Below are 12,820 nucleotides of genomic sequence, written 5' to 3'. Positions count from 1 at the left end.
CAAGCTAAAATGGTAGTTTTATAAAAGCGAAAGGTTGACATATTCCATATATCATCATAACAAATGATACTCATGTGGAAGAACAAATTCATATCTATCTCATGACTTAGATACATAAAACATGAGCTTCAATATGTGAGAAAATTTTGTAACTTTAATAAATATGCATAGTTGATATAAAATTTTAAGCATATTCATAAAAGCATCAATGCGAGTTGAATGAAACAATATTATTGTAACATTATCAATAAGACTTGCCTTGGCCAGTTGGCACTCCTCTTCCCTTTGGAAGGTTTGGCAAATCTTTCTATATCTAAACTAAAAAAATGTAATTCATTTTCACAATAATGGATGAGTGGTTAGCAGGAAAATGGGAGAAATAGATCTCATCCTTCGTTTTTAAAAAATATTTTTAAAAATTTTCAAAGCCAACTCGGTCAAATTCAAATCTCGTGCTGCTAAAAGAAAGCCTTTCCTATACTTCCGGCACCCTTTCCTCCAACTCTTCCTTTTCTCCACTCTCCTCCACAAAACCAGACAATTCCCAGCCCCCAAACTTCTCCCCTCCTTCCCTTCCTGTCCCTTATCCCACCCCACCCCATGTCCTCCGATGCTGTTCCCTCCGAATCCGCCACCTTCTGGCAATCCATCCACCGTGCCCAGGCCGCCATCAACTCCCTTTCCCTCATCCTCGGCCCCCTCCCCGAGCCCCTGACCTTCTCCGAAAACCCCGCCACATCTCTCCTCCATGATGCAGACATCTCCCACGACATCTCCAGCCGCCTCCGCCATCCCGGTTCCGGCTCCGGCGACGACAACCTTTGCCGCTGGCTGTATGACACCTTTCAGTCCACCGACCCGGGCCTCCAACTCGTTGTTCTCAACTTCCTCCCCACCATCGTCGGTGTCTACCTTTCCCGTGCCATCTCTCGGAAGCCCCTCGCTGGCTTCGAGGCTGTCATGCTGGCCCTCTACGCGCACGAGACCGTGATTCGGGGCGGCGAGCCTCAAACTGTGATGCTTCCCAACCTCACAAATCCAAGCCTCTACCACGAGGCCAAGGCCCCCACCAAGAGCCAAGCTGTGGATCTCAACATAGCGGTGCTCTCCCCTGCTTTGGAGCCATGTGGCACGGTGCGTTCCACCAAACGAGCTCGAATTATTGGAGTAGCATTGGAGCTATACTACAGCAAGATACACGACCTGCCCCTCTCTTCCAAGCTGGAGTTTTGTGAGTTTTGTGTGGATTGGGCGGGCCAAAACGGGCCTTTGGAGGAGGAGAAACATGGCAACTTCAAGTCTGATGCGTCTTGTGCTGACCAACAAGGAGAAACAGTTCAAGTAAAAAGTGGTGAAGAAAAGCATGGGAAGAAGAGGAGAAAGATTCCTCTACCATGGGAGCTCTTCCAGCCTATATTGAGGATTATAGGGTATTGCCTTCTTGGTGGTTCGAACTCCGAAGAGCTTAAGGAAGCAGCGCTGGTGGCAGCGCAGCGCCTTCACTTGAGGGCGCTGCATGATGTGAATCCCCAGGCAATTCTTGCATCCAGGAGCCTCCTCAGGTTGGCAAAGATGCCGGGTGATACTATTTTAGAGCCGCCCATTGTGAGCGATTCCAATGATCTCACTGCACTGGAGAGAGCAAAGATTGAGCAAAGTCTAGCTAATGACATGCAAAATTGAATTACTTTTTTTTAGCTTAAATGTAGAAAGATTTGCCAAACCTTCGAAAAGGGAAGAGTGCCAACCGGCCCAGGCAAGTCCTATTGAAAATGTTATAATAATATTGTTTCATTCAACTCGTATTAATGTTTTTATGAATATGCTTAAAATTTTATATCAACTATCATATTTATTAAAGTTACAAAATTTTCCCACACACTAAAACTCATGTTTTATGTATTAAGTCATGAGATAGATATGAATCTGTTCTTCTACATGAGTATCAATTGTTACGATGATATATAAAATATGTCGGCCTTTTGTCTTTTATAAGACTACCATTTTAGCTTGCAAAAATTTCTCATACATTAAAAAAAATGCTATATTTGTGTATTAAAACATAAGATTGATGTGAATTTACATATTTATTGCACTACATTTTCCATTTAGCGTGATCTTCTCAAAAAGACAATATTCAATTATATATATATATATATATATATATATATATATATATATATATATATATATATATATATATATATATGCAATTACCTAAGAACTTTCTAACACAGTTTTCTAAAGGATTAATATAATAAAATGAGTAAAGCTAGGTGACTGAGTATTAGGATGAATCATTTTATATAGCAATTAACATTTCTTTATTGTATTAAATATTTTGGACAAAGAAACTACTACAGTGGAATGTTGGAAGAAATTGCGTACGTGCATGCATGCACGTGTGCGTGCATGCTTAAATGGATATAAGCATTTAGCATGCATGCATGTATGCATATACGCATATATCCATTTAAGTATGTATGCATGTGTACGTCCATATATGCGTACATACATGCATGCATGTGTACATATATACATCCATACATACATACATCCATCCATACATGCATACATATATACATACATACATGCATGCATGCATATATGCATGCATCCATCCATCCATCCATCTATATATACATACATATATACATGCATCCGTGCATGCATGCATAGACATGAATATGCATGTCCATGCAAGCGTACTTCGCCGGCTATATATGCACTTATGTAGTCTACTTTGATGAAAGCTATCATGCATGCATGCATACATACATACTTCACCGGCTATATATATATATATATATATATATATATATATATATATATATATATATATATATATATATATATATATATATATATATATATGTATGTATGTATGTATGTATGTATTTATGCAGTCTACTTTGATGATAGCTATTTAGCTTTCTAAAGATGGAATTATGCTTTCAGGTTGTTTGTACCGTCCCAGGTGAGGAAAGAGAAGAAAGAACAAAAATGTAAGAACGATTTCAACGAGTAATATTAGAAAACTGCTGTGCCAGAGGTTGTTATACCAACAGTACATAATCAAACAGCAGTTCGATCATTAGTTATTATCTTTGGGCAAATCCATAATTTACCAAGCAACAGAGAAGATTAATCCATTTTGTTAAATTTAAACTTGGATAATTAGAATGCACAAGTTGTAAGTTAGAACATGTTCGAATTGAAGCGTAACTTTAAAGCCTATAATCTGCTAGATTATCTAGATCCCTTCTTAAGCTTCCGTAGTTGTATTTTATCAGTCTCTTTCATTGTTTCCAAAGTGGTTTCACCAAAACCACCGGCTCTCCCAATATATTTCAGATGGTTCTGAAACAAAAAACAAATATGTTACTGTCAGAGGAACTCTTAGACTCCATTGAAGAGATCAACAAAAAAAACAAGACTAAAAGGTGTTGGACGATTCCATTAGTATCCATATTTGATATTCTTTAATCATACTTTAAGCTTTGAGGTTTTCTTCTGAATTTTTAATGCTAATCTCATGACAAGAACAATCGTTCAGCAAGCACAAGACTTGGACGATTAGCGAACCTTATATAATTAATCTTGAGTTTTGGCATGTGAACTAAAGTATATTATAGATAACAAGACTAAAATAGTATGGCTTCTTTTCTGTTCTCTCTTTGTTATGCAATTAAAAAACATTTCCCCTGAGAGATGGAGGTTGCTAGATTAATCTCATGAGCACATTACCGCACATGAAGTTGAGTCTTGGTTGAAACGTAGTAATAAAAGCTACCAGCATTGCTAGTTTAATGTGTTGGGATTAGATAAACTACTTGGTAGGGCCAGCACGTTTATCCGCAAGTGTTTGTGCCTTATCTTGAACAGTTCTATGAAATGTAATGTCTTGCGTCACTGATCTAAGGGGGAAAAAAAAGGTCTTATTGCTGGAAATTGGATCCGAGGGTGACCACTGGCTGAGGAGGAGGAGCTCCGGTACGAGCGGTACGTCGACGAGACGTGTCCTCCGAGGGACTTGCAAAAAGCCGGTGGTCGGAGTTTCCGGCGCCGGCCCTCCGATGCTTAAGTCAGAGGGGGACTTTAGTGGAGAAAGAGAGAGAGTCTAAGTCTCCAAATCAGAATCCTCTTCAAGAAGAAGAAGTTCCCCTTTTATAGGGGGGATACAGGGTTACTTGTGATGTGACTGGGTGAATTAATGAGTTACCGTCATGATTGGGCGTGATCGTGTGAATTAATGGGCTGTCGTGGATGACTGGACGGGGTTGAGTGAGTCAACTAGTTGCCGTGGATGGCATGAGATCTTGAGTAAGCTGAAGATCCGTGGAGATCAGCTTACTCAAGATCACGGAATTAGATCAGCTGTCAGCTCTGAGGTCGGGCACACTAGGGTTGGGTGCCTCTGAGGCCGGGCGCCGTTGAGGTCGGGCGCACTGAGGTCGGGCGCCACTGAGGTCGAACACCTTGAGATCGGGCACCCCGGGGTCGGGCGCCTTAAGGTCGGGCACCCTGGAGTCGGGCGGCTCGGAAGTCGGGCGCCTTGAGGGTTGCTGTCGTGGCGTCCGTCATCACGTGCCGGCGATGCATTCACGTGCTTCGTGACAATCCATTTTTTTTCCAACACAATCCTCCGACTTCCGAGTCCGAGCCGCTCGCGAGCTCGGGCGAAGGGAGCAATTGTCTTTATTATGCCAATGGAACCAAGTAGCTTTAAATTGCTCCACTGTTCCGCGCGCTTTGGGGCGTCTTTAATGAAGGCTTGTGGGCACGAGGCGACGCCCGTTCGCTTTTCGAGGCAGTTTTGAGCCGTGGACTCATGATGAGGCCCTGGGATCCGACGGGACGCCGCCTCGATTCTACTTTTAAAGCATCGATCCAGGTCGATATGCCATTTCGGTTTTCAGGGTTGACACGTGGCACGATCTTGACGGGAAGCTAGGTCTGGCACTGTCGATCTGAGCCGTCGGGGGGGTCTATATAAACCCCGGCCTGGCCCTAAAAGTTCTCATTTGGCCGCCACTGCTGTTGCTTTCCTCTTCTTCCATCTTCTTCTCATTTTTCCTCGAGTCGACGCTCAGTCTTTCCTAGCGATGCTCTAAGGCGATTTCCGGCAGTCGCCTTGATCTCCCACCTTTGGTCGGCGGCATTTCCAGTGAAACCCACAGTAGGTCTCCTTCCCTCGTTTGCTCGGAGGGTTTTTTTCCTTCTGCTTCTTTCTTTTCTTCCTCCTCCTTTGTCTTTCTCTCGGAGATGGGTCACGGTCCGGACGAAGTTGGGTCTGGCTTGACTGGGGAGGAGTTGGAGTTGATCCACGCCCAATTTTTCCCTCAACGCGGATTTCACCTTGGGCCCGCTGGGTTGGAAGACCGAGTGACGAGATCTCCTCCAGGTTGGATCGGGGTGTACATAGAGACACTCTAAACCGGCCTGCGGTTCCCTCTGCACGAGTTCGTGAATGAGCTCCTAGTGGCGTATCAGCTCGTCCCAACGCAGCTCGCTCCGAACTCGTGGAGGACCATCATCCATTTTTTATCCCTTTTCCTCGCGCACGGGATACCGACCTCGGTGAACGTCTTCCGCTGGTGTTTCATGTTAAAGTCCAATTCGGCAGATGGGGAATGGCTCTACCTCGCCCTTCGGGGTGGTAGGCCATTCTTCCGAGGTGCTCTTTCCTCCATTCGTGGGTGGAAGGAGAATTTTTTTTTTCTTTCCTCCGAGCACTCGTGGGGATTTGACCCGAGGTGGGGGCAGCCCCGGCTCAAGGCCATCAATAAGCTCCCCACACTTTTGGCGGACGAGCAGAGGGTTGTCGACGCTCTTCATGGCCTCGAGGGAGACATTATTCTGAACGACCTCCTGAGCGAGGAGGCCCTGGTGAATGTTAGCTTGAGCTCAGCGCGCCCCGAGGGTAAGGGCAGCTGCACTGCTCCTCCATTTTGTCATCCTTTGTCTTATTTATTCCTTCTTCTTTTTTATCATCATTTTTTGTGCTGACCTGACACTTGGGATTTTTCTCTTTTTTCTTTTCAGACATATCGCAAATGGTGACCAGCAACGCAGCTCTTTTTGCCCGATACAAGAAGAGGCAACCGAGGCTGGCGGGGCTCTACCCAAGCCCAGGAAGAAGGCCAGGTCACGCTTGACTTCTGCTCCTACCGAGGCGAGGGGCCCTGAAGCCGAGACTTCCGGCTTCATCCGGAAGGAAGTCCTCCTGCCAAGCGTGCGAGCTCGGGCTCTTTCGGGGGCGCGGGCGATTCTGCGACTCCAGCCTGCCCGGCCCCCATCTCTCAGCGGCCGAGTCGCCAGGTTATTCGCCTGCGGCGCTCGGGTCCCGATCCAGTTAGCAGCCTCGGGGTCCCAAGTTCTTCTTGTCCTTCTGCTCTGAGCTCGGCCAGACCGAGTCGCCCGAGGTGGTCGAGGGCCGATGCCCCAAGCTCGTCTGGGGTCGAGGGCCCCCCTGAGAGGAGGCCCTTCAGCCCAGAGTGGTCGGTCTATGAGGACGACTCGAACCTCCACAACAGTGATGTTGCACGCCAGATGTTCCACTGCGCGCTGCTCCCGGCTGACGGGGCCGAATTCCAGGCTGCCAATCTTACCAGTCTCGTCAATCAAACTTACTGCTCTGCCATCCGAGTAAATCATCTCTTCGCTTTTGTCTCCTTGCTTCAATTTCTGTGTCCTCTCGACCTTTACTCACTTTCGCTTACTTTTTCTTGGAGGAGCCAAAGAGCACAGGAAGAGGCCGAGAAAAGGCTCGGTGAAGCTGAGGCCTCGCAGAGAGAGGCTATTGTGAGGATGGAGGCCGCTGAGGCCGAGCTGCGGTATGCGGTCGATCGCCTTGATGAAGAGAGGGCCTCGCACACACTGGCCTGGTCGGAGCTCCGCGCCTCTGAGGCGCGCCTGGCCGAGGCCTGCTCCGAGATCGCCGGCCATCGGTATGAGGCGGGGGTCCTCCACCTGAAGATCGAGCAACTTGAAGCTTGAGAGGGACTGATGTGAACCCCGTAAGATAGATTCTTAGAAACCCACGACAAGTTGATGAATAACCCAAGAAAGTCTGAAAATCAGTTTGGAAGAGATAGAACCTTGACCCGATGTTTAGCAAAACATGAACCAAAGGTATAGAAGGTTATTGACGCCACACCCTAATAGAATCAGGATGATAAGTCACTTGAACGCCACAAGGGTTGCCTTGATAAGTTCTAAGTTCAATGAAGAACCAAAGAAGTGAATAACCTCACAATTTTAATTCCAATTCAGATCTGGCTGTTTACATAAGGAACACCCTTTTTATAGCCCAAAGGAAAACCTACCAGCCTTTAATTAAAGTCTAATCCCTAGAGCAATAATAACTCCACTAGTCATAGTTCAGTCTTCTAGAAAATTAATGAAGACAGTTTCCTAGAACATTAATGAAACTCCACTAGTCAAAGATCAACCTCCTAGAAAATTAATGAAGACAATTTTCTAGAACATTAATGAAGCTCCACTAGCCTTTAGACATTCAGCAACATAAAACTAAATCTGAAAACTCCAGCAATATTTCTACCAAGTAAGCATCTAATTTGGCCTAATAATTGCATGGATCATGTTGACTAGTCCACAAGCTATCTTCACGTCCAAATCCACTCCAATAGCCTCTTGCTGGTTCCAAGCTTCCTCAATCAGCCCATTAAGTGCTTCCTTCATTCTTTTAGCTTTGGACCGAGTGATTGGTCCTCCACCAGTTTGTAATGGATCATCAAGATGTATCGGACCAGAATGCTCCATACATTGCTCCTTGCTTCCCACGGCCTTGGATAGTCCCTCCTTAGGTTGCTTGGTGGCTGCATCCTGGTTTCCAACATTCCCCCTCTCCTGAAAAGGATTCGTCCTCGAATCTTCATCACCTGCATCAAAAAGGGAAAGATCAGAAACATTAAATGTAGTACTAACATTATACTCACCTGGTAAGTCAAGCTTATATGCATTATCGTTAATGCGAGCAATGACTTGAAATGGCCCATCTCCTCTAGGGTGCAACTTAGAATGCCGTTTTGCTGGAAATCTTTCCTTTCTCATATGCACCCAAACCCAATCTCCTGGTTCAAAGATCACTTTCTTCCGCCCTTTGTTGGCTTGAGTAGCATATTGTTCAGTTCTTTTCTCAATATTTTGCCTAACTTTCTCATGCAATTGCTTCATCATTTCAGCTTTCCTTTTGCCATCTAAACTAGCACGCTCATCAATAGGTAAAGGTGACAAATCCATTGGAGTTAAAGGATTAAACCCATACACTATTTCAAAAGGAGAAAAGTTAGCAGCAGAATGCACGGATCTATTATAAGCAAATTCAACATGTGGCAAACACTCTTCCCAATTCTTCAAATTCTTCTGAATGATGGCACGCAATAAAGTAGATAAAGTTCTATTAACTACCTCGGTTTGCCCATCAGTTTGTGGGTAGCAAGTTGTAGAAAACATGAGCTTAGTACCTAACTTACCCCACAAAGTCTTCCAGAAGTAGCTCAAGAACTTAGCATCTCTATCTGAAACAATGCTCCTTGGCACGCCATGTAGTTGCACTATCTCTTTAAAGAACAAATCTGCAATATGGTTAGCATCATCAGTTTTATGACATGGAATGAAATGTGCCATTTTAGAAAACCTGTCTACAACCACAAAAACAGAATCCATACCCCTTTTTGACCTCGGTAAACCCAACACAAAGTCCATGGAAATATCTACCCAAGGTTCACTAGGTATTGGCAATGGCTTATACAATCCATGAGGTAAAGATCTAGATTTAGCTTGCTTACAAGTGATGCACTTCACACAAACCCTCTCTACATCTCGTTTCATGTGTGGCCAAAAGAAATGTTCAGCCAAGACATCTAAGGTTTTCCTCACACCAAAGTGTCCCATTAGTCCCCCACCATGAGCCTCTCGAACTAATAACTCTCTCAAAGAACAATTAGGCACACATAATCTATTTTCTCTAAATAGAAATCCCTCATGCCTATAAAATTTTCCAAATGCTGCATGTTCGCAAGCTTCAAACACATTACCAAAGTCAGAATCATTAGAATACAAATCTTTAATGTACTCAAATCCTAACAATTTAGTATTCAAAGTAGAGATCAAAGTGTACCTTCGAGACAAAGCATCCACAACCACGTTTTCCTTACCTTGTTTGTACTTGATCACATAAGGAAATGACTCGATGAACTCCACCCATTTAGCATGGCGTCGGTTCAGCTTACCTTGGCCCTTCAAATGCTTTAAGGATTCATGATCTGTATGAATGACAAACTCCTTGGGCCACAAATAATGCTGCCAAGTCTCCAAGGCTCTTACCAAAGCATACATCTCTTTGTCGTAAGTTGGATAGTTCAAAGCTGCCCCATTGAGTTTCTCACTAAAATAGGCGAGGGGTCGGCCTTCTTGCAGCAAGACAGCTCCAATACCTATACCTGAAGCATCACACTCAACTTCGAAAGTTTTAGCAAAATTAGGTAAAGCAAGTAATGGTGCTGAACTTAGTTTTTCTTTGATCAAATTGAAAGCCGATTCTTGTTCACTTCCCCATTTAAATCCAACACTTTTTTTCACAATTTCAGTTAAAGGTGCAGCTAGGGTGCTAAAATTCTTAACAAACCTTCTATAAAAGCTAGCCAACCCATGAAAGCTACGTACGTCAGTTATGGTATTAGGTGTAGGCCACTCACGGATTGCCTTAACCTTCTCTTCATCAACCTCAATTCCCTTAGTACTAACAACATAACCAAGAAATACAATTTGACTAGTACAAAAAGAACATTTTTTGAGGTTAGCATACAACTTCTCATCTCGCAAAATACTTAAAACCTTATGCAAATGATCAAGATGCTCATTTAAGCTTTTGCTATAAATCAGAATGTCATCAAAGTATACAACAACAAACTTACCAATAAAAGCACGCAAGATATGGTTCATTAATCTCATGAAAGTACTAGGGGCATTAGTTAACCCAAAAGGCATAACTAACCTCTCATATAAACTATATTTAGTTTTAAAAGCAGTTTTCCATTCATCACCCTCACGCATGCGAATTTGATGATAATCGGATTTTAAATCAATCTTAGAAAAGATGCAAGAACCATGCAATTCATCACGCATATCATCTAACCTAGGAATGGGGTGGCGATACTTTACCGTAATCTTGTTGATAGCCCTACAATCAACGCACATTCGCCAAGTTCCATCCTTCTTAGGCACAAGCAAAACAGGAATAGCACACGGACTCAAGCTTTCTCTAACATGCCCTTTTGCTATGAACTCCTCAACTTGTCTTTGGAGTTCCTTCGTCTCCTCGGGGTTACTCCTATAGGCTGGCCTGTTGGGAATTGATGCACCAGGGATGAAATCAATCTGATGCTCTATTCCCCTAAGTAGTGGCAATCCATAGGGAACCTCATTGGGAAAAACATCAGCAAATTCCTGCAAAAGAGATATAGCAACACTAGGCAAAGAAGGGTTAAGGTCGTTAGTATAAGCCTCCTTGTACAGAAGTACAATCATTGGCTGTTTTAAAAAGAAAGCTCTCTTAACTTCACTTTCTTTTGCATAAAAAGCTCCCTTTTTTTTTCTTGCTCTTGAGGCTTTTCTTTTTTATCTTTCTTTTTGTTTTTAGCCTCTTTTTCATTTTCATTCTCATTCTTTTTACCACTCCTCTCGGCCTCACTTCTTTTCTCACAATCACTTTTGATTTTCTTTTGATCCTCATACACTTGCCGAGGTGTTAATGGTATAAGAGTTATAGGTTTGCCATTCATTACAAAAGAATACCGATTGTTGAACCCATCATGCATAACCTTTCTATCAAATTGCCAAGGTCGGCCCAAAAGAATATGTCCAGCATGCATTGGCACTATATCACAGAGCACCTCATCATGATACCTCCCAATGGAAAATGAAACCAACACCTACTTATTGACCTTAATTTCTCCACAATCATTCAACCATTGAAACTTATAAGGTCTAGGATGCTTAATAGTAGGTAAGTTCAACTTTTCAACCAAAACAGTGCTTGTTACATTAGTGCAACTACCCCCATCAATTATCATGCTGCATACCTTGTCTTGGATGTGACAACGGGTGTGAAAGATGTTATCTCGCTATGCATCATCCTCCTCCTTTACTTGCACATTCAAAGCTCTCCTGGTGACAAGGGTTTCACCATTAACCGGATATTCTTCTCCATCACTCACCTCCAATGGTGGCATGGGCTCTTCATCTTTATCCGATTCACTTGCTATCTCAACATCCCCATCTTCCCTTAATAACATCATTTTTTTATTTGGACATTGAGATGCAACATGTCCCCTTCCCAAGCACTTAAAACATTTAATATCTCTATTTCTAGAAGTTTGGGAAATAGATTTACCTTTATCCAAGCTAGAACCCGCATCCTTGCCTTTGGAAGTTTCAGCCTTACTCTTGGATTCAACCTTGTCATCCTTTTTGCTCCAATTTGATTTCCAAGTGGAAGACCCCAAATTCCGTTCATGCCTTGTTGAACCCTTTCTTTTGAGTTGTCTCTCAACCTTCATGGCCATGTGTACCATGTCCTCAAGCTCCACATAATGTTGCAATTCCACTATATTGGCAATGTCTAGATTCAAGCCTTGCAAAACCGTGCCATGGTTGCCTCTCGGTCCTCCTCCACATTAGCCCGAATCATGGCTATCTCCATTTTCTTGTGGTACTCTTCCACACTTTTGGACCCTTGGGTTAGGCCTTGCAACCGCTGGTACAAGTCTCTATAGTAATGGGATGGGATGAACCTCCTCCTCATGATAGCTTTCATCTCCTCCCAAGTGTCAATGGGTTTCTCACGGTTTCGCCTCCTAGAAAAAACAAGTTGATCCCACCAAATAATAGCATAGTCAGTGAACTCAACAGCAGCAAGTTTTACCCTTTTTTCTTCGGAATAGTTGTGGCAATCAAAAACCAACTCCACTTTCTTTTCCCATTCCAAGTATGCCTTAGGATTGCTCTTGCCTTGAAATGAAGGAATCTTCATTTTAATGTTTTCCAAGCTGCGATCAACATCATCTACCCGCCTTCCTCTCCAACCACCTCTATCAACTCTAGCATGGTCGGACATGTTATAAGACGCTTTTTCATCAAAAACATCATCGTTCGCATCCTCATGCTCAACTTGGAATTGACGCCTTGCTTGCCTTTGCACATTAGGATCTTCACGTGCATGGTTCCTTTGCAACGCAGCAATGTTCGCATCTTGTCTTTCCAACCTGTCCAAAATTTCACCAAATCTGACTTCCATGCGCTCAAAATGTTGTCGCATAGCTCGTTGTTCAAGTGTCTCTGCCATCCTTTCTTCCTCGCCACTTGACATCATTGTAGTAACCTGTCAAGAATGTTAAGAAAACCTCACAAGTTCCCCCCCCCCAGGTGTTTTACCCCAATGATATGTCACTCACCAAGTGTTTCACTCTTGCCTTTTACCTCTCAATTCACTTAAATTAGTTCTTCAAGGAACTAGAGAAACTCAAATCAAAGCAATTACCTTGCGATGTACAAACAACTTATCCACAAAACTCAGAGGGTGGACAAGAATTGAAAAGGATCAAGAATAACAAGTCAAATACTTACTTTCTTTTTCAGTTCAAATCTGTTTCAGAATTCCAAACCGAAGCCACACAATTTTTTTTTTTTTTTTTGCCTCACAATTTTTTTTTCTAATTTTTTTTTTATATAAAGCACAATAGAGGCACTTTAAACTTCAAGGAATAGAAATTGAAAATATGGAAAGCAACAATGA

General features: G+C 43.2%; 1 protein-coding gene and 1 pseudogene across 1 annotated transcript; one reads left to right on the top strand and one right to left on the bottom strand.

Annotated features, from left to right (window-relative positions):
* Positions 1-600: 600 nt before the first annotated feature.
* Positions 601-1,683, top strand: LOC120106770. Its single transcript, XM_039119820.1, has one exon. The coding sequence runs from the start codon at positions 601-603 to the stop codon at positions 1,681-1,683; it is 1,083 nt and encodes a 360-aa protein (XP_038975748.1).
* Positions 1,684-10,622: 8,939 nt separating this feature from the next.
* On the bottom strand, positions 10,623-12,013 carry LOC120106769 (annotated as a pseudogene).
* Between the last annotated feature and the right edge of the window lie 807 nt (positions 12,014-12,820).

This window comes from Phoenix dactylifera, unplaced genomic scaffold, assembly GCF_009389715.1.
Source record: "Phoenix dactylifera cultivar Barhee BC4 unplaced genomic scaffold, palm_55x_up_171113_PBpolish2nd_filt_p 000628F, whole genome shotgun sequence".
NCBI classification, from domain to species: domain Eukaryota; kingdom Viridiplantae; phylum Streptophyta; class Magnoliopsida; order Arecales; family Arecaceae; genus Phoenix; species Phoenix dactylifera.
This window is presented reverse-complemented; position numbering and strand designations above follow the sequence as displayed.